Source organism: Chrysoperla carnea, chromosome 3 (genome assembly GCF_905475395.1).
Source record: "Chrysoperla carnea chromosome 3, inChrCarn1.1, whole genome shotgun sequence".
Classification (NCBI taxonomy): domain Eukaryota; kingdom Metazoa; phylum Arthropoda; class Insecta; order Neuroptera; family Chrysopidae; genus Chrysoperla; species Chrysoperla carnea.
The window spans coordinates 93,844,842-93,866,866 of record NC_058339.1 but is presented as its reverse complement, the minus strand read 5'-3'; the positions used below and the strand labels follow the sequence as shown (position 1 = coordinate 93,866,866).

The following is a 22,025-nucleotide window of genomic DNA, read 5'->3' as shown; positions in this document are numbered from 1 at the left end:
TACTATTAGAATACGAAATTTAAAGGAATTCAATTTGTAAAGCTATATTTATAATCAAAAAATAGGTGAATTTTTCATTCGAATCAAGTAAACTATGATTCAAGGAGACGTTTCGTGTTCGAAAAATGGTTTTTTATATCATATTTATTTTTACTCTTCCAGAAGTCCAGAGAAATGCAGATGTGGAAGAGGCGTATTCTTCTTTGGAGGTGAATGTTTCAAGGCCAAATGAATTGGTTCAAGAGCCTGGTAGTTTGAAAGAATTAGCTGTTCCTGGTCCGAGTCGTTTGGTTCAAGAAAAATCACCTCCTAGAACACCTGTCTCTACATGGTAAGAATTTTTTCAGTTCAAACAATTTTTTTTAATAGTAACCTCAAATTCTAGTTCTATAAATTTTGAAATGAATAAATAAAACAAAATTTAAATACCTTGAAAATTAATCGCTTTATTATGAATGCCGTTTCGACACGCATTTAATTTATAAGTAGGTCTACTAAAAGATTATGCCATTAAAATAATTTGTCGTGGCTATATGATAATAATTCTTTTTTGATACAATCTTCCATATGCCACTTAAATTTAAATATATGTATAGTAATAATTTGATCATTCTCATTTTTAAGGTGCAGAGTATTTGGACTCATTAACAAAAGTTAGATTGTCGCCTCAGAAAAAGCGATTGTATATTACAGCACGAAAATTTCAACGGCGGGCATCATACCAGCTTCGCAAGTCGTTAAATTTTCAAGCTCGCTTAAAAAAAGCAGAACAATTCTCGTCGCAGGCAAGTTTCAACAAACTTACAGAAAGTCTGAACGAGAATTGCAGAAAGTTTTTTTTGAGTCAGATTAGTTGCTTAAAAAAGAAAATGAAGGGGCGTCGATTTTCCACAGACGACAAAGTTATATCTCTGGCTTTGTTTAAACAGAGCCCAAGTGGATACAGATTGTTATCCAAGATATTTGCGCTTCCGTCAAGAGTCACCCTGATGAAATTTTTAAACCGCTTACCCGTGTCACCAGGACTTAATTTGGAAATCTTTAATGGACTTAGTCGAATGGTGAATAGACTCGATCCTTCAAACCGGACATGCGTCTTACTTTTTGACGAAATGAGTCTATCACGTAATTTGACGTATAATGTCCATAAAGATTGCGTTGAAGGTTTTGAAGATTTTGGGGATCAGCAAACCAATAAGATTGCGGATCATGTACAAGTAAGTTGCTATTTAAAATTACAGTTTACATTACATTTAACTTTTCGCGTTATACAAATTTTTAACACACATTTTTATTATAAATTATTGTTTTTCAAAATAAAATATGTTATAATATTTAAATTAGAATCATGATAACAATTTACCCGTAATTTAATCTCTTTCATATCACCCGCCCACTTTTTTACAATATAATAAAAATTTTTGCGGAACAATAACAAAATTTACAAAAACTATGTTTTGGAAAGTATAGTAACATAATTTTTTTTTAATGGGTGTGGAATTTAACAAATTGAAAGACAGATAAACTTAAGTAAACCATAAATTGTCCCTTGATTATAATTCTAAACAAATCGTCATCACTTTTAGTAATAAAATTATGCCTATTTAATAAAGGTAACTGTAATAACAAAATATTTTGTAAAAATAAAACTTAAAAGCAAAGAATCGTAATTAAATATTTATTGCTTTTGGTAGTACAAATAATTGTACTACGAATTGTTTAGAATTACAAAGGGTTGGTTATGTTGTAACACATTTTAATCTCTTTTATTACTCACTCATATAATAAAATATATTTATAGATCGAATTTGTTGACAAAAATGCCGATTTATATTTGATTTAATCATTGTACCCATAACTCTTCATTTATTCTAAAAATCTTATATTATAATTTTTTTTTATGATATCTATTTTAACTCAAACTTTTTTTTCATTATTACAGGTTTTTATGTTAAGAGGAATTGTCCAAAATTGGAAACAGCCGGTGCTATATCAGTTTGTGAATGTTCTCTCTCAAACAATTGTTGAAAAACTCGAAACTCTTCTAAACTAACTTTGCACACACTTTTAGCAAAAACTGTATCATCCGTATCAGTAATTTGTCGTAGTTTTGGATTAGTACAGGGATCTAAAGGACTGGCTTTTGGATTACGTGGTTTAAACAATCCTAAACGTACCAAAAAAGTGTGTCGGCATTGTAGCTCTTCCAGAGGTAATTGTAACGCACTAGATTTATAAATTTCAGACATTTCTATTTTCATAATATTGGTTAAATAATCAATAGATTGTGTTATTTGATTCCAATTTACGACCATTACGTTTGGATTTAACTCAATTAACTGTTTAACTTTAACCCTTGACGAAATTAGCGAACTTAAATTATTTGTACGTTCGTAAATTTGATTAGATGGAATATCAATGAAATGTGGATGAGTTGAAAGAAGATGAATAGCAGCGCTCTCACCAAACTGGCAATTTCTCCAATTTTCTAAACCATTGATTAAATCCTTCTCTTTTTTATATAACAATTCGGGATAATTTGTGACCATACTTAAACATATTTCGGGTTTAAAACCTTGATTTGTTAAAGTGTTGAAAAAACATTTCCAATGACTAGAATGTGTACGATTTAATTTTTCATTCTTTCGAAAAGCTGCAGCTAATCTTTCTGGTTTTATTTTTATAATATTTCCAATTTCTTCAAGTGGTAAGTGTTCAGTTTGTTGCTCGATTTTTGCTACGTAAAATCGATATTGTGTTTTCAATATACTTCGTATTGATTTATGAAACATTTTTAAAATCTAAAATGAAATTAAAGCGTTTTTTACTATTGATTGAAAATTATAAACGTAAAGATAAAAATATTAAATATTAGTATTAAATAATTTCAAATTTCAACCAATCATATTTGTTTATTTATAAAAGAATTGTCTCGAATAAAACATTATTCAATAATTTTATCTAAGATTTATTACGTTCATTATACCCTGTACATATGAAATATATACCAAGGTATACTAATTAACGCTTAGAAGTATTGATGCGATGATACGAACAAAATAGACCTTTTTCATGAAAAACAGAATAAGTGCAATTAGATAATTCTTATGATGACTATTTAGCAGTTGAAATGTATATTTGTATACCATATAGAAAAATATAAATAGTTTGATTAAAACAACAAATGTAATATTTGTATATGTAAATTTATTTGCATAATCCACTTTTTTTTTTTTTTTAAATTTTTCAAAGAACAAAAAACAATGAATCTAATTTGATTAACCGTCTCATAAGAAATAAAAGAAGAAAAATGGCCCTCATTGCAGCATGTCCTGGTACTACAAAGGAACCGTTAATATTTGTCACAATCACGTATTTCGGAGACATATCAGAAGGGGTCGCAAGAGTCTTAAGGGATGAAGGTTTAAATATCGCGTTTCGCCCATCGTCAACTATGGGCAATCAAATACTTAACAACAAGTCCAAATGTGATATTATGAAGAAATCGGGTGTATATAAAATAATCTGTGGTGATTGCAATGCTGTATATATCGGCCAAACGGGTAGAGCTTTTTCTACACGTAAAAAGGAACATTTATCTTCATATAGGTTAAAAAAAACAGGATTCCAATTTTGCAAATCACCTACGAGAAGAGGACCATACACCCAAGAACACCAACTTCAAAATATTACATATCACAGAAAAAGGACAAAAACTCAACCTACTGGAGTCACTGGAGGTGTTCAAGTATAAGGAAGGTCCAGATTTATTGTTGAACGACCAAACTGACCTAGTTTCATCTTCTTTATTTCAGCTATTGAAATAAAGATGAAACCAGTAATTTTAATATTAGAGACATTGGGGGGTTGGGCATTAAATTTTCCCCTTTGTTGTTTTTTTTATTTTCCACATATGACTTACATGTACATACCATGTATTTAATTTAATTTAATTTTATTTTTATTAATCTGACAATATTTATAATAGCTATTTTAACAAATTACACCTGACTTATTTACAAATTTTGAAACAAAATAAGTTTATTAAGGTAGTTCCTCCGCGACCGTCCAGTCAAAAAGTTTTGGACTAATACTATCATTCAGTGCATTAACTGTGCTATGACTATTATACATATACCATATATTATTTTCACAAGACTGTAGTTCCTCACTACTGTTTCTAGTATACATATAAACACACACACTATGACATATGCCTTTAACATTAGTCTTCATATCTTTTCCACAAAAATCATCGCTAAAACGAGTTATTTATTTAAGTTTTTTATCGAAACTATATGGTAAATAATTTTTATTTTTTTTTATATATTTTTTAAATATAGTATTCTACATTATATTAGTTTTTCATAGAGATGGTGAACGTCATTCATTGGTAAATAAATATAATATTTGTAAATTTGTGTATTTTTATATACTTCTCCCATGTACACGTACAAATTGCGTCACTTTTAATTGCTAATATCTCATGTATGACATGGTAAATCATCTTCTAATTTTAACAGCAAGTGTAATATGAATTAAATATTTTATATTCTGAGTTTTGAGAAATTCTTGGAATATCACTTTCGTGTAGGTACTACCTTAATATTAAATAAATAAAATTCTTGACCTTCATAATAATAAGATATATTTTAGCAAAAATAAAATGTATTTCAACAAAATAGTGAACAGGTTTTTAACTTGTTTTATCACTTGTTCATTACGTCACAAGCAAAAATAGTATATAAACCGTGTAAATTTTTAACTTTATTGATATGTTCTGAAGATGATCCAAGTGATCGAATGTATACATAACAATTAATTTTTCTTTGAAAAATTAAAAAAAAAAAAAAAGTGGATTATGCAAATAAATTTACATATACAAATATTACATTTGTTGTTTTAATCAAACTATTTATATTTTTCTATATGTTTTTCATGAAAAAGGTCTATTTTGTTCGTATCATCAATACTTCTAAGCGTTACAAACTTGGGACTAAAATTAGTATACCTTGGTATATATTTCATATGTACAGGGTATAATGAACGTAATAAATCTTAGATAGAATTATTACGTTCTATCGTAATAAATCTTAGATAGAATATATTTTATTCCTAAAATTACAAACCGCCTTTTCTGTGATCGTTTGCCAGTTAAAGTTATTTTGTGGAAGGCTCCATTACGCCAACGTTTATATTTTTTCGGTAATCAAATTAATTAGTATCAATTAATAAAAATGCCTGGACGTGGCAAAGGACTCAGTCCTTTGCCACGTCCAGACATTTAAAAAATTGAAAGGAGGTAAGCTTATTAATTCTATAATTAATTTTGTTTACAAGATATTTATTTCAAAAAATTGATAAATTTTTAACATTTTTTTTGCAAAATTTTCTTTTTATCATTAGGCAAAGTTAAAGGAAAGGCAAAATCCCGTTCCAATCGAGCAGGACTTCAGTTTCCCGTCGGAAGAATCCATAGATTATTGAGGAAAGGCAATTATGCAGAACGAGTTGGTGCCGGGGCACCTGTATATTTAGCAGCTGTAATGGAATATTTGGCCGCTGAAGTTTTGGAATTGGCGGGAAATGCAGCAAGAGACAACAAAAAAACAAGGTATAAAATACATAACATAAATAATTTCGACTAGGTTAGAAACGTAATTTTAAGAAAATAAATAATTTTTTGTATGGCCATTTTTTGTATGTTGAATCGTTTAAATTTGATAAGTTCCTGTGGATACTAAAATTTAAAGCTTATACTTTGAAAGAATTCTGAAAAACATACCTATAATTTTTTTAATATGTCGATTTTGAACTAATATTATCGATTTTCAATTATAACACTACACTACCGACTTTAGTTGATTTAAAAATTACAAAATTAAACATTAGTTGATTTTAAATTGTAATATTACAATTTCGTCGAACAAATTCGTTAGTTAATTTTTTTTCTTCACTGATCTACAGGTTGGCCATGCCTTTAATGGGGTCGTGTTAGCACAGGCCTGCGAGTTTTTAGCCCTTGCGTTTACCCTGTGATTGAGTTCATTCACTGGTCTACAAGTTGGCCATGCCTTTAATGGGGTCGTGTTAGCACAGGCCCTGCGAGTTTTTAGCCCTTGCGTTTACCCTGTGATTAAGTTCATTCACTGATCTACAGGTTGGCCATGCCTTTAATGGGGTCGTGTTAGCACAGGCCTGCGAGTTTTTAGCCCTTGCGTTTACCCTGTGATTGAGTTCATTCACTGGTCTACAAGTTGGCCATGCCTTTAATGGGGTCTTGTTAGCACAGGTCTGCGGGTTTTTAGCCTTTCCATTTACCCTGTGATTGCGTTCATTCACTGATCTACAGGTTGGTCACGCCTTTAATGGGATCGAGTTAGCACAATGATTATGAATTAAATTACAAAAATGACGAATTTAATGACATAAAAATTTCCTTTTTAGACTTCATTATCTCGAGAACTAAGCCAAAACTCGAAAATTGGTATTCTTCATTTTCGCTTTATTTATGTGTGTTTGACAATATTCTTTTGTCAAATCGTGGCGCCACAGTTATCGTACTCGAGCCTAATCATGGAAAATTTAGGGGATTTTATATTAATGAGATCATCACCCTGGTTGGTAATGGCGCGTTTCAATAAAAACCTCTAGAAAACCTGGAAATTTCAGATGATACCGTGAAAAAAGAGCAAAGTCAAAAAGAGCAATTTTATCATTTTCATAATAAACTTCTAAAAGTATTTTTATAGTTTTATTTTTCTATTCAAATTAATTAAAAAAATTTGCGCATGTGATCGTAAGTTTTCATGCTCGTTATTTGTAAAATTTTCGTTCCACTTTCTTTCAAAGCAATTTAAAAGTACTACTTTGGTGGTCTGGGATTTTTGAAGTATTCAACTGGAAAACATGGGAAAGTCAGAGAATTTCCTTTTGGTAAAAAACTGGCTTGTAAATATTAAAATTTCATTGGGCTTAGGGTAAAAAAACTAAAGAAATCTATGTAAAACTTTCAGATTTCATTTTTTGAAAGAATTTTGTCTTGATTAGCGATTTCGTTTTAATTTCAGAATTATTCCAAGACATTTACAACTAGCCATCAGAAATGACGAAGAATTAAACAAATTACTTTCTGGTGTGACAATCGCCCAAGGTGGTGTTCTTCCCAATATACAAGCAGTACTTCTACCTAAAAAGACATCGACATCCTCTGGAGGTGCAGGCAAAAAATCTTCACAATCTCAGGACTATTAGTTATATTTTTTATTTTTTTTAATTAAGTAATTTTTAAGCGGAAATCGTTAGATAAGTTTTTTTTAAAATAAAGTTGTTTTTCTGATTGTAATGCTCGTTTCATATTGCACGATTTTGAAACATTTTTAGTCGATTAGAAGAACATCACAAGACTTTGACACTTTTATGACTCAAATTTTGTAAAAGACCATTAAAATCTGTGACGTACTAGCTGACGCACTTTTTGCTTCTATCGTGATTTTTACTGTTTGAAAATATGAAGCTCGGTTGGTGAAACAGTATTGTAAACTTAGTGACGTACATTGTCCGTTTACCGTGAGATACGACTTTGGAGCGACGTTCGATGGGATGTTTTTTCCGTTCGATCAAAACGTATAATGTGAAATGAGCTATAGTTTATAATTCTGAAAATTGATATAAAAATGAAAATTATTTATTTTCTTAAAATTACGTTTCTAACCTAGTCGAAATTATTTATGTTATGTATTTTATACCTTGTTTTTTTGTTGTCTCTTGCTGCATTTCCCGCCAATTCCAAAACTTCAGCGGCCAAATATTCCATTACAGCTGCTAAATATACAGGTGCCCCGGCACCAACTCGTTCCTCATAATTGCCTTTCCTCAATAATCTATGGATTCTTCCGACGGGAAACTGAAGTCCTGCTCGATTGGAACGGGATTTTGCCTTTCCTTTAACTTTACTTCCTTTAACTTTTGCCTAATGATAAAAAGAAAATTTTGCAAAAAAAATTTATCAATTTTTTGAAATAAATATCTTGTAAACAAAATTAATTATAGAATTAATAAGCTTACCTCCTTTGCCACGTCCTACATTTTTATTAATTGATACTAATTAATTTGATTACCGAAAAAATATAAACGTTGGCGTAATGGAGCCTTCCACAAAATAACCAATATATCGGTAAAGCAGAAGCGAAAGTCAATGCTAATTTTTATCGCATGCAATTCAATGCCATCTCTGATTGTCCCTGCAAACTAAATTGGTATAATTGTCTATATAGATCTCGTTGTTATCTTATATAATAAGGTTCTTATCTTGAATAGTAAGGTTATTGTCTTGCATAAAAATGGTATTTCTTCTATTCGTTGTGTGCGTAGTCATGGTAGGGACAATAAAATCGATGCCAGCGCTTTAAGTGAAAAATTTTGGAGTTAAAGGGGGCTGTTATGACTAATTTGCAATTCTTTACATGTTAATGTAATAGAAATGTCAAATTAAAATTATTGAAAAACACGAATTAATTAAACTTAATGCATTAAAAATTGTGAAAATAAGAAATCAAATTGTACAAATATTATTTTTCAAATGTAAATTATCATAATTATTTATTTAAATTTGTGAGACAATAATATTAAATTTTAAATGTAAGTCTTAAATGCAATCCATACAATTTTATATGCATCCATACAATTCTATAATTAAAGTAGTGTATCGTTACCATGGAAACGAAACTCACGCACGGAGCGAATATGCGTCAACATTAGAAAACTTATAGTATTTAATTAACTTTGAAAACTTATTTATAAAATTCAATTATTGTATAACAAGTGAAAACAAACAATTGACTGAGTTAATTGTATGTATTTTAAATATTTTTTTACATTTAATTACAGCATTTTTAAACATTATTTATATTTTTTATTTTGTTATAACGGTGTAAACAATGAATTAAAAATATTTTTAAAAAAAAACATGAATTGTTGCAAAATATATCAGTTTTATCTTCGACTTTATTTAGTTCACGATTAATTTTAAAATTGTATTTCTTCTTTAATCAATACTTGATCAAAATTTATTTCTTCTTTTATTCCAATATTTCTTTCTAAAACAATTTCATTATTCTTAAAGTTTTCTTCAATTTCATTATAGTTTTCAAGGTTTTCATCACTCTCAATTGGTTCTTCTTTAATTAAATCGTTTGCTTCTTGAAATACTTCATCGATAGAATCTTCTTTGATGTGAATTCTTTTATGTCGATTTAAAGAACTTTGTTGTGTAAAATTTTTATCACAGATTTCACAGGTAAATGGTTTTTCACCAGTATGAATCCGTTCATGTTCAATTAAACTGTTTTCTTGGATAAAAACTTTATTACACACTTCACAGGAAAATAATCGTTTCCCAGAATGAAGTCGTTTATGAGCTGTTAAATTCGTTCGATGTTTAAACTTTTTATCACAAATTTCACAAGAAAAATATATTTGACCACTTTCACTGACAAATGTATTACAGTTTTCATGTTTTTCATCAAAAAGTTTTTCTTTAATTAAACCATTTTCTTCATTTTCGCCTTCGATGTGAATTCTTTTATGTCGCGTTAAACTGCGTGGATTAATAAATTTTCTATGACAAATGTCACATGAAAATGATTTTTCATCCGTATGAGATCGTTTATGTTCAATTAAACTACTTCGCCAACTAAATTTTCGATCACAAATTTTACAAGAAAATGGTTTTTCACCAGTATGAATCCTTTTATGTTGAATTAAACCTTGAAGTTGAGAAAATGTTTTATTACATATCTCACATGAAAATGGTTTTTCACCGGTATGAATTCGTTGATGCCCAATTAAATTTCGTCGATTTTTAAATCTTTTCGCACATAAATCACAGGAATATTTTTTATTTATTTGACCTTTTGAAACAGTTCTAATCTCTAATTGTTCTGTTGTTCGATCTTTCAGTTTCAGTTCCATTGTGTCCTGGTCTTCTAATATTTCCTCTTTAATTAATACTTGCTCCAAATTTACTCTTTCTTGTACATTTCCTTCTTCAATTAGTCCACTTTTCGTAATTATTTCTTCAAATTTATTACAGTTTTCCATTTTTTCATCAATTTTCTCTTCAAATTCTTCATCGATTGATTGTCCTTGGAGATGAGTTTTTTTGTGTTTCGTTAAACTTCCTTGCCAAGTAAATTTTCGATTACAAATTTCACAAGAAAATGGTTTTTCACCCGTATGTAACCTTTTATGCTGAACTAAACCTTGAAGCTGAGAAAATGTTTTATCACACACCTCACATGAAAATGGTTTTTCACCAGTATGAACTCTCAAATGATCAATTAAATTATTTTCTTGAACAAATGCTTTCGCACAGAAATCACATGAAAATGGTTTTTTTCCCGTGTGAATACGTTTATGCTGTATTAACGTACTTTGTTGCGTAAATTTTTTATCACAAATTTCACAAGAAAATGGTTTTTCACCCGTATGGATTCGTTTATGTTGAACTAAACTTTGAAGTAGCGAAAATCTTTTATCACACACATCACATGAAAATGGTTTTTCACCGGTATGAAGTCGTTGATGGACAATTAAATTTCTTCGATTTTTATAACTTTTTTCACAAAAATCACATGAATGTGGTTTAGTTTTTTTCACCTCTAATTCGGAGTCATTTTCTTCTAATGCTTCCTCTTTAATCATAACTTCCTCCAAATTTACTTCTTCTTGTACATTTCCCTCTTCAATTAGTTCACTTTTCATAGATTTTTCTTCCTTAATAAAATCATTTTCTTCCCCACCCATAAAATCTTCTTGGTTGTGAATTCTTTGATGTTTCGTTAAACTACTTGGATGTGAAAATTTCTTATCACAAAATCCACATGAAAATGATTTTTCATCCGTATGAGATCGTTTATGCACAATTAAACTACCACGCCAACTAAATTTTCGATCACAAATATCACAAGAAAATGGTTTTTCACCATTATGAATCCTTTTATGTTGCACTAAACCTTGTAATTGAGAAAACTTTTTGTCACACACATCACATGAAAATGGTTTTTCACCCGTATGAGTTCGTTTATGTTCAATTAAATTATTTTCTTGAACAAATGCTTTTTCACAGACATCACAAGGAAATCCTTTTTCTCCCGTATGAATTCGTTTATGTTGTTTTAAAGTACTTTGTTGAGTAAATTTTTTGTCACAAACATCACATGAAAATGATTTTTCACCCGTATGAGTAACTTTATGTCGTATTAACGTGCTTTGATGAGTAAATTTTCTATCACAAACTTCACATGAAAATGGTTTGTCCCCGGTATGAATTCGTTTATGTTCAATTAATCTGTGGACTTGGATAAATGTTTTATCACAGACGTCACAGGGAAATAGTTTTTCTCCCGTGTGTAATCGATTATGATTTCTTAAATTTCTTCGATCGTTATATCTTTTGTCACAAAAATTACATGAATATGGTTTGTTTTGCGTAGTTTTTGAAGAGCTTTTTACTTCTGATTTATCGGTTTCATATTCAGTTGTAATTAGTTCCATTTTATCACTTTCTTGTGATGTTTCTTCTTTAATAAATATTTGCTGCAAATCGAATTCATTTTCAGTTCCATCTTGAAATAAATTATTTGCCATTTTGTTCTTATTATCTTTAGTTTAGAAATTAACAATTTAATCAGGTTTTTTTTTTTTATTTATGTCACTTTGACATTGTTTTCCAGTGTTACAAACTCTCAAAAATATTTATCCTTAAAGCCCTTAAAGCTTTAGCCAAAAACCCTTAAAATCCCCCTTAAAAAATAATAAATAATATGCTGTATTATTTTTTAATACTCTTTTTTTCTAAATAGGATATTATCGTTAGTGAAAAATAAATCATGAAATTTGAAAAAAGTTAAAATTTATGTAAAAATATTCTTAAATATTCTGATTTCGAGTCATAAAAACACATTTTTCTTTTAAAATATTAAAATTAAAAATCATACTTTTTAAACTGTATATCACGTGACCTAAAACGCGGGTAAGCCCTGCTGTGATGTCATATCGGTATGAACCATAGACCATCAATTAGTTCAGTGTAGACAGCTGGGTTTAATATATACATAAATAATAAGTATTTATATTTATTATAATCAGATGTCTATGAATATATCTGTCAAAATTATTTGTGTTATTTCGTATAGTGATACCCATATTATGTCATCAAATTGGATGCCCGCGTTTTAAAATTTAAGTTTTTGGCAAGAAAGCGTGTTTAATTTGGCGAAATAAATTTTTGGTGGCTTTTTATTAGTAAAACTAACATTTTGAAGTAATTCTGATAATAAAAATAGGATATACTTTTCTATGATTAAAAGTTTAAGCCGTGGTGTTGCCTGGATAAAAAAAAAAAATTTTCAGCAGCTTTAAATCGTAAAAAGCTAAACATTGTTTAGCTGAAGTTTTTTTTTTCATCCAGATGATAGCACGGCCTAAACTAACCACGTGACAGCTAATTTGACACTCAAACTCAGCGTCAAGCGTCATCATGAAAATAGATTTTTCTATTTTTGATATGTTGTTAATTACTTTGATAAAAAATGTTTTAATTACTTAACTATTGAAATATTTAGAATAATAATGAAATAAAATTCACAGGAAAGTATACAAGGTCGTTTTTTATAATTGTATCACAATTATTAATTCAGTAACTGAAAAGTCTTTTATTTTGGAATTTATTAATTAAATGGTAAACAGTTTAATTATTTATTAGTTTGATTAAATATTTTACATTCATTATGGGTGTATTCCGAAATTTACACCAGTATACCATGAAGGTAATAAAGAAGGAGAACGATCGCTACGTGTTAAAGCATTATCGCGTCTGTCCCTGAAAATTTGTATAATTTATAGTTCATTTTTCAGCCACCAGCCGCGCTGTCATCATTAAGTAGTATCTGCGAAGTTAGCTGTTTATGAGTACAAGCAGATGAAGTTAGTTGCATAATGTACAAATTGATATATCATTTCAAATCAGCGCACAACAGCCCGCTTTTATTGATACAACTTAGCGATCGCAGCGTCTCACTTATTTTATCCATATTTCGGGGACAATATTTTCTATAGCGATCGTTCTCCTTCTTTATAACCTTAATGTAGTATACTGACCAGTGTTAAACGTAACCTATAAAATATGTCATAATATATTTTCAAAGCCAGCGACAAGCGTCATTATTTTTACCGATATATTCTCTGGTCATTATGAAATTATATCTTTATAGCGAAGCGTGGCAGGGCACAGCTAGTGATATATAGTAATTTATGATATATAGTTATAGTTATAGTTAAAGGTAATTTATGCTATATAGTTTATGATATATAGTTAAAAACATTCAATAATCATATCAGTAAAATGTTATGAAAGGTATTTTCAATTATAAAGATAAAATAACATGGTAAGTAGTACATAAGTTGTAAAAAAAATTATTCCATGTCCACACATATGTCTGTTAAATTTCATTCTTAAGTTTTACAATAAAAAAAAAAAAATTAAATATCATGAATTATTTCACAATAACAAAATTTGTGTTAATTGTAACAATATTAAATATGTGCGACTGTGCGAAAATATTATTTGTGGTACCATCAAAAGCATACACCCATCAAATGTTCTTCAGACCAATTTTATTTGAGTTGCTAAATCGGGGCCATGAAATTGTTTATCTAACCACACAACCAATAAACCAATCAACGTTAACAAATTTAACTGAAATAAATTTAGAATTTACAAGGAAATTAGAATATCCTGATCATAAACATTTGAATATGTATACAAAAAATCAATTTCCATTCCTGTATTACTTGAAATATATGATAGAAACTGGAATAGAAATAGCTTTTGAGCATTCTGAAATTCAAGATCTGGTTTCAAAAAGGACCAATTATCATTTTGATATCGTTGTAATGGAATGGCTTTCGTTTCCGTACGTAGCGTTTAGTAAGCTTTTTAATTGTCCGGTAGTTGGAATGCTATCTTCGATGAATTCATATTTCTTGGATTTCGATATGGGACTACCAATGCCTATTTTACAAAGTGTAGATACGTTATATGCATTTTCACATCCTGATAAATCCATCAAAAGACGTTTCTATAAAGTCTTAACACAGTTATGGTATTACCCAATTAGAACAGAATTAATAGAATGGGAAAAGGGAATTGCAAAGAAATATTTTGGTTTAGAAGCAACTGAATACATGGAAGCCAAAAATAGTATGAAGATTTGTTTGGTTAACCAACATCCAGCATTTACGGGATCCGTTATTCAATCACTAGGTGTTGTTAACATTGTTGGTTTGCATTATAAACCAAGTAATCCCTTACCCAAGGTAGGTTTTTTTTTATAGAATAATCAATAGGGTTTTCTACTATGTTTGAAAAAGTACTTCAAAATGTTGATTTGCCTAATAAAAAGCCACAAAAAATTATTTCGACAAAATAAACACGCTTTCATTTTGGTGACGTAATATTGGTAAAAACAACAGTCGTGTATATAATTATTATATGTATAAATAAAGTTGATGGTAACATAACCTATAATTACTATGACAGCCGTCAACAAATTAGTAATTAATACATATTATTTTTGGCTATATATGACATCAGATCATGGCGGCTCGTGTTTTAGGTTACGTGATATACACGTTAAAATTTATTTTATCACCTAATTTTGACATTGAACAATTTTGGATGTCCAAATTGCTCGAAGAAATATATAAACCAAAGTGGGCGACAAATTCTTATAGATTTAAAGAACAATATCTGGATGACCGAGCTTTGCTCGGTTATTCGCCAATAGATGTCAGCAAGAGTCATATTTTTCACTTTAGACTACTCAAACGCCTCCTTTTTGTTATGTTATAATTTGCATTGTATTTCATTAACTACGTTATACACCAATAGATGTCTGATGAATTTTTCATGAAAAGACGGATAAAACGACATTTCTGATAAATGAAACCTAGCTAGATCGACTTATCGCCACAAAAAACCCCTACATACTCATTTTCATGAAAATCGTTGGAGCCATTTCCAAGATCTTGTATATATATATATATACAAGAATTGCTCGTTTAAATATATAAGATATGGGATACTTAAAACGATATACAATCAAATTTATTTTAAGTGTCAAAATCAGGTTATAGAATCACGCTTATTGGTCAAACATTAATAACCTGCTTGAATCTGATTGGCCAACGTCACAATTTGTTAGATACAAATGTGCAGACCGTCACTAAGATTAACTTATTAATAGTGATGACCACTTGGCAATCGAAATACGTATTTATATAATCCAAAAGTTTATATAGGAAATTGAGGAAAAATTGAAATTTTAGTCGAAATATTCTAGAGTTCTCATTTATTATCTTTGATAACATTTATAATTTTTCATTTAGAACTTACAAGATTTTCTAGACAATGCTCCACAAGGTGTGATTTACTTAAGTTTTGGCACAACTGTTCAACCTCATTCATTTCGTCCAGAAGCTTTGAAAGTTTTAATCGAAGTTTTAACGAATTTACCGTATAAAGTTTTATGGAAATGGAATACTGATTCTATCTTCAAGGAATATCCAAATATCTTAGCCCAAAAATGGTTTCCACAAAATGATGTTTTAAGTAAATATAAATAATAAATATTTTTTCTTTGAATTAAAAAAAAATAAAAATATTATTTGCTTCTTTTAGATCATCCAAATGTCAAATGTTTTATAAACCAAGGTGGAATACATTCTATAGAAGAAGCCATTTTTGCTGAGGTGCCATTGATTCCAATTAATATTTTTTCGGATCAACACTTTTTGGCTCATAGAATTCATAAACTTAAAATTGGAATTCAACAGCAAATGGCAACATTGAATATTATTGATTTACAAGACGCTATTGTTAATGTAATAGAAGACCCGATGTAAGAAATATTTATAGAAATTTCGATAAATCTTAAGACATTGGCTCTTTTTGTTAGTAAGTACAAAAAGAGCCAGAAGGAAAGCATAAAAATGTATTTAAACGCTTATAGCTCGGCCTAGGAGCTTCACGTCCTAATATATATGTTCTTGGTTCTGTTAGTAGTAGACAAAAGTCAAAAGATGTAATTTCATGATATCGCTTGCTTTGGCGCTGGCTTAGAGCGTCAAATTAGGATTCCAACTAACTGCAAAAAATAGAACTAAGTCCAGTGTCAAACTGTAAAAAGGAACGACAAAAAAGTTTATTATTCCATAACCTCATTTTTAATAAGACAAATGGTAATGATTAACAGCTATAAATGACTGATGAATATGATTATTAATTGTGGGTTTATCAGTGCCATAAAATAATGTTTAGGCCGTGCTGCCAACTGGATCGAAAAAACTAAACAATGTTTAGTTTTTTTACGATTTGACACTGCTGAAGTTTTTGTTTTTATCCAGTTGGCAGCACAGCTAAAATTAACAATGTGGCCTAATTGACGCTAAAAATCAGCGCCAAGCGTCATCATGAAAATACACCTTTAGGAGTTGAGAAGCAATTTCCTTAATTTTTGTGAAATTGCCTATGATAAATAATAATATTATAAATGTGAAATCTCAAAAATAATTATTACTTTCAGATATAAGGAAAATATAAAAAAACTAGCAAGTTTATACAAAGATCAAATCAATCCACCATTGGATACGGCAGTTTGGTGGATTGAGCATACCATCCGCCATAATGGAACTGAATATATGAAAAATCCTTTATTAGATTATTCAATTATTGAATTTTATATGTTAGATGTGCTAGCAATATGTTTAGTAGTTATTTTGTTAATTTTGATTATTGTTATTTATTTTATAAAGTTTGTATTCAAATTATGTAAAAAATCACAAAAACAAAAAACGAAGTAAAATTTAATTAAAATAGAATTAAATCAAAATTAAAATAACTGCCTTAAAAAAATTGTACAATAGCTTTAGTATGTATATTAAAATTTCAATTTAAATACCTTAAATTAAGATTCAAAGATTTATTAAAAGTTTGTATGAAGATTATGTAATTTTATATATTCGCGGCAACTTACATCTATACCAGATCAGTTGGTACCCGCAGCCTAATTCATACTGCCGCGAGACGGACACTGCATTAATAGGACTTTTCATCATGTCATAAGCGCATGTGCAGAGTTTATTTTTTCGTACTGACAGCAATAAGTAGGACTAAGATAGAAGATATTTGTTATTCATTTTATCACATTGGTTATAAATCATTTAGTACGAAACAAATGTGAATCGTGATTTTAAAATGAAAAGCCCTATAGGTACATTTACATAGGGTGCGTTCTGTGATACACAGCGAGCACTGTACAGTGCTCTTACTGAAGACAAACTCGTTCCGTATAGACTTCCAAAATACTGCCATAGTTTTGTAGTTAAATAATTATTTAAGTAGTATTAAATTAATAATTAGGGGAAAAAACCGTATAAAAGACAGGGTAATAATTATTCATTAAATACTATTTAAAATAATATTGACCCATCATTGAACAACGTTGAAATATTGCGACTTTACAAACTTATACCGTTTTGTTTGTAATCGATTTATACGACGGACTCTTTTACGCTTTCGCGAACGTACAAAGTACAAACATCCGTCCCATCACTAACAAATTCTACTTTTTTATTTTTTTTATTTGTATAATTACAAAAAAAAAAAAAATTAAAAAATTCAATAATCTTATCATTAAAATGGTATGAATGGTATTTTTAATGATTAAGATACGATAACATGGTGTATAAATACCTATTTCAATGTCTTTAATATAATAATTATTATTTTCTTTATTTGTGATTAGTCTATTTAAACGGTGTAAATTGTGTCTATCAGAATAATTATATAAATTCATTTATGTTTTATGACGTCTTAGATCATGGCGACACTTGACACTGCTTCTGGTGTCAAATTTGCTTTTAATCTAGATTGCACTCTGATAGAAATTATATCATGCGATCAAATTTAACGCTAGAAGCTAGCGTCAAGCGTCACCATGAAATCATACCTTTAAGATGCAGGCAGCAATAAAGCTGAAAATATTTTAGCTTTAATTAATTTACGTTGGTATCCTTTACTTGACACTAAAAATGTTATATCGAACTAAATTATAATCGATATTATGAAACAGTTTTAAAATACTTCAGACTACAGCCATATAATATATACTAAATTAATTTAACTTCTGAAAAAACCATGCGCCTCTTAATGGAAATATTTTAGTTACATTATTAAACACTAGACAGCGCCACAAGTGTCAAATCCAAACAGCGGTATTAGTAGAAAATCAAAATAAACAAGTTTTAATTTTGTGTAAATTCTATTTATATTTTTATTAAAGTAATAAATAATTTTAATTAATTAATAATAATATTTGGTGAAATAAAAATTTAATATTAATTAATTAATTACTGGCCAGTGGTTTGGATTCGATACTAGTGGCGTTACTATGTAGCAGTTTAGGGAACTAACTCGTACATCAATAAGGGAACATATGTTTCTAATGCATTTTATATAGAGTTAACAGACTTGTGTATATATAGACAAGTCTGTTAACAGACTTTGTATACAGTCGTATGACTGTGCAGAAGGCATATCGCTCATAAACAGCACAAACAATATGGGACCTAAAATGCTACCCTGAGGTATTCCTTTTACAGCTTTTTTTTCATTTTGAATGTATATATTTAGGAAATTTGGCACTGTTGAAAACATTAGACACGTTGTTATCGTATTAGTTAATTATGATTGAAAGAGTTTGAGCGTATTAGCTCTTACACCACAATTGTCTAGCTCTTTAAGTAAAATGCTAGTAATTAGAAAATAAAGTATGATAATTAAAGTGATATATAAGGTATAATAATGTAAACTATAATTATAAAATTTTCAATAATCTTATCATTGCAATGGTATGAATGGTATTGTCAATTTGTAAGATAATATAACATGGTAATTGTACATGAAAAATTTATTCCATGTATCCAGACACATATGTCTGTTAAATTTCATTCTTAAGTTTTACAATAAAAATAAAAAATTAGGTATTATGAATTATTTCACAATAACAAAATTTGTGTTAATTGTAACAATATTAAATATGTGCGAGTGTGCGAAAATATTATTTGTGGTACCATCAAAAGCATACACACATCAAATGTTCTTCAGACCAATTTTATTTGAGTTGCTAAATCGTGGCCATGAAATTGTTTATATAACTACACACCCAATAAATCAACAAACATTATCAAATTTAACCGAAATAAATTTAGAATTAAATAGAAAATTAGAAATTCCTGATCATAAACATTTGAATATGTATACAGAAAATCAAGAACCGTTCCTGTATTTCTTGAAATATATGATAGAAACTGGAATAGAGATAGCTTTTGAGCATTCTGAAGTTCTAGATCTGGTTTCAAACAGGACCAATTATCATTTCGATATCGTTGTAATGGAATGGCTTACGGTTCCGTACGTAGCGTTTAGTAAGCTTTATAATTGTCCGGTAGTTGGAATGTTATCTATGACGAATTCATTGTTCTTGGATATGGATATGGGACTACCAATGCCTATTTTACAAAGTGTAGATACGTTATATGCATTTTCACATCCTGATAAATCCATCAAAAGACGTTTCTATAAAATCTTAACGCAGTTATGGTATTACCCAATTAGAACCGAATACATAGAATGGGAAAAGGGAATTGTAAAGAAATATTTTGGTTTAGAAGCTATTGAATACATGGAGGCAAGAAATAGTATGAAGATTTGTTTAGTTAACCAACATCCAGCATTTACGGGATCCGTTATTCAATCACTAGGTGTTGTTAACATTGCTGGTTTGCATTATAAACCAATTAATCCCTTACCCAAGGTAAAGTTTTGAAATCTAATAAATTTTGTTTTATCAAAAATATCTAGGGAAAAAAGTTTTCAAATTAAATTTAAAGATTATTTCCCAATTTCGTAGATTAATTGGATTCAATTAAGAAATTTATTAATTTAAAAACTTTGTAATTGTTTTGTATACCACTTGCCATCACTTTGTTTCACATTTGCCTCGCCAGGTGATGTCAAAGCCATCTTTCTCAATTCCTAATCGCGTCAGTAAATTAGCAAGTAGGTAACGTACACTATAAGAGTAATTCAGATTAGCTAATTCATACTGATGACTGCTTGGTAGTCGAAACACGTATTTATATAATACAAAAGTTTGTATAGGAAATTGAAGAAAAATTTAAATTTTATTCGAAATATCCTAGTGTTCTTATTTATTATCTTTGATAACATTTATAATAATTTTTCATTTAGAACTTACAAGATTTTCTAGACAATGCTTCACAAGGTGTGATTTACTTAAGTTTTGGCACAAGTATTCAACTTGAATCATTTCGTCCAGAAACTTTGAAAGTTTTAATCGAAGTTTTAACGAATTTACCGTACAAAGTTTTATGGAGATGGAATACTGATTCTATCTTCAAAGAATATCCAAATATCTTAGCACAAAAATGGTTTCCACAAAATGATGTTTTAAGTAAATATAAATAATAAATATTTTTCTACAGGCAAAAAAAAAAAAATATTTTGCTTTTTTTAGATCATCCAAATGTCAAATGTTTTATAAACCAAGGTGGAGTACATTCTATAGAAGAAGCTATTTTTGCTGAAGTGCCATTGATTCCCATTAATATTTTTGCGGATCATCACTTTATGGCTCATAGAGTTCACGAGCTTAAAATTGGAATTCAACAGCAAATGGCAACATTAAATATTATTGAATTACAAGACGCTATTGTTAATGTAATAAATGATCCGATGTAAGTGCAATTTATAGAAGTATTTAATAAATGTGAATTCTCAAAAATAATTATTACTTTCAGATATAAGGAAAATATAAAAAAACTAGCAAATGTATACAAAGATCAAATCAATCCATCGTTGGATACGGCAATTTGGTGGATTGAGCATACCATCCGCCATAATGGAACTGAATACATGAAAAATCCTTTAAAAGATTATTCAATTATTGAATTTTATATGTTAGATGTGCTAGCAATATGTTTAGTAGTTATTTTGTTAATTTTGATTATTGTTATTTATTTTATAAAGTTTCTATTCAAAATATGTAAAAAATCACAAAAACAAAAAACGAAATAAAATTTAATCAAAATAGAATTAAATCAAAATTAAAATAACCGCCGTTAAAAAAATTGTATAATAGCTTTAGTGAATGTATATTAAAATTTCAATTTAAATACCTTAATTTAAGATACAAAAATTTATTAAAAGTTTGTATGAAGATTATGTAATTTTATATATTCGCGGTAACTTGAACGAGTAGTTAAGTTAAATTTTAATATAGTAACAACCGACCAGAGCGTAGTTGGTACCGGCAGCCAAATTCATACTGTCGCGAGACGGACATTGCATTAATTTATAAAGTTTCAAATTATGTAAAAAATCACAAAAACAAAAAATTAAATTTTATTCAAATAGAATTAAATCAAAATTAAAATAACGAGAAATAAAACTGTAACAGATACATTTACATAAATAAAAAAATAAATTATTTTAAATAGAGTAACATTTGAATATTGCCGCCATATAACAATCAATAGCGTTAGCTGTCAAGTGTTTCAGGTTATGGTCGTTCAGGTATACAGTACATGGAGGTTAAAAAGAAGGAGAACAATCGCTCTAGAACATTTATGTAGAAATTTATTATTTATTTATTTTAATTTATATGTAAGAGTAGATTATTCGATCGGATGTCGATTTACATTTTAATGTCAGTTATGAGATTTTAAATCAGACCAGATAAAAATTTTGCAAAATACTTTCAAAAAGGTTCGTTTCCATAATATCAAAATGTAGGTAGCTTTATATACATGTTTTCTTCTCGACGCCAGATGTCAGCAATAGGAAAAAAACATGGCCGCGCCAATATGAACAAGAAACATCG

The 22,025-nt window shown here is 28.9% G+C and overlaps 3 protein-coding genes across 3 annotated transcripts; 2 read left to right on the top strand and 1 right to left on the bottom strand.

Moving 5' to 3' along the window:
* Positions 1-1,943: 1,943 nt before the first annotated feature.
* Positions 1,944-11,649, bottom strand: LOC123296377 (zinc finger protein 271-like). Its single transcript, XM_044877838.1, has 6 exons — positions 11,472-11,649; positions 10,179-11,015; positions 9,822-10,076; positions 9,106-9,419; positions 7,749-7,972; positions 1,944-2,679 (listed from the first exon to the last, which is right to left on the bottom strand). Exons 1-6 carry the CDS (start codon positions 11,647-11,649, stop codon positions 1,947-1,949), a joined length of 2,541 nt encoding a protein of 846 aa, XP_044733773.1. The 3' UTR covers positions 1,944-1,946.
* Positions 5,137-7,661, top strand: LOC123296780 (histone H2A-like). The gene is made up of 3 exons (XM_044878433.1): positions 5,137-5,262; positions 5,407-5,614; positions 7,071-7,661. The coding sequence occupies exons 1-3, from the start codon at positions 5,238-5,240 to the stop codon at positions 7,252-7,254; spliced, it is 417 nt and encodes a 138-aa protein (XP_044734368.1). The 5' UTR covers positions 5,137-5,237; the 3' UTR covers positions 7,255-7,661.
* A 1,953-nt stretch (positions 11,650-13,602) lies between the features above and the next one.
* Positions 13,603-21,654, top strand: LOC123296376. The gene is made up of 9 exons (XM_044877837.1): positions 13,603-14,379; positions 15,451-15,673; positions 15,743-15,962; positions 16,647-16,830; positions 19,170-19,937; positions 20,375-20,597; positions 20,661-20,880; positions 20,944-21,127; positions 21,643-21,654. The coding sequence occupies exons 1-9, from the start codon at positions 13,603-13,605 to the stop codon at positions 21,652-21,654; spliced, it is 2,811 nt and encodes a 936-aa protein (XP_044733772.1).
* The last annotated feature ends 371 nt before the right edge of the window (positions 21,655-22,025 follow it).

Bases quoted from the DNA above. Each gene is read 5' to 3' on its own strand.
- LOC123296780 (XM_044878433.1), top strand. From the start codon at position 5,238: ATGCCTGGACGTGGCAAAGGACTCA. The intron at 5,263-5,406 runs GTCCTTTGCCAC...TTTTATCATTAG, and splicing joins TGGACGTGGCAAAGGACTCA to GCAAAGTTAAAGGAAAGGCA. The intron at 5,615-7,070 runs GTATAAAATACA...TTTTAATTTCAG, and splicing joins AGAGACAACAAAAAAACAAG to AATTATTCCAAGACATTTAC.
- LOC123296377 (XM_044877838.1), bottom strand. From the start codon at position 11,649: ATGGCAAATAATTTATTTCAAGATGGAACTGAAAATGAATTCGATTTG. The intron at 11,016-11,471 runs GTAATTTTTGTG...CTCAATTACAAG, and splicing joins GCAAAACAAACCATATTCAT to GTTTAGTGCAACATAAAAGG. The intron at 7,973-9,105 runs GTTTTAGAAAGA...TTTTATCATTAG, and splicing joins ACTTTAAGAATAATGAAATT to GCAAAAGTTAAAGGAAGTAA.
- LOC123296376 (XM_044877837.1), top strand. From the start codon at position 13,603: ATGTGCGACTGTGCGAAAATATTATTTGTGGTACCATCAAAAGCATAC. The intron at 14,380-15,450 runs GTAGGTTTTTTT...TTTTTCATTTAG, and splicing joins CAAGTAATCCCTTACCCAAG to AACTTACAAGATTTTCTAGA. The intron at 20,598-20,660 runs GTAAATATAAAT...TGCTTTTTTTAG, and splicing joins TCCACAAAATGATGTTTTAA to ATCATCCAAATGTCAAATGT.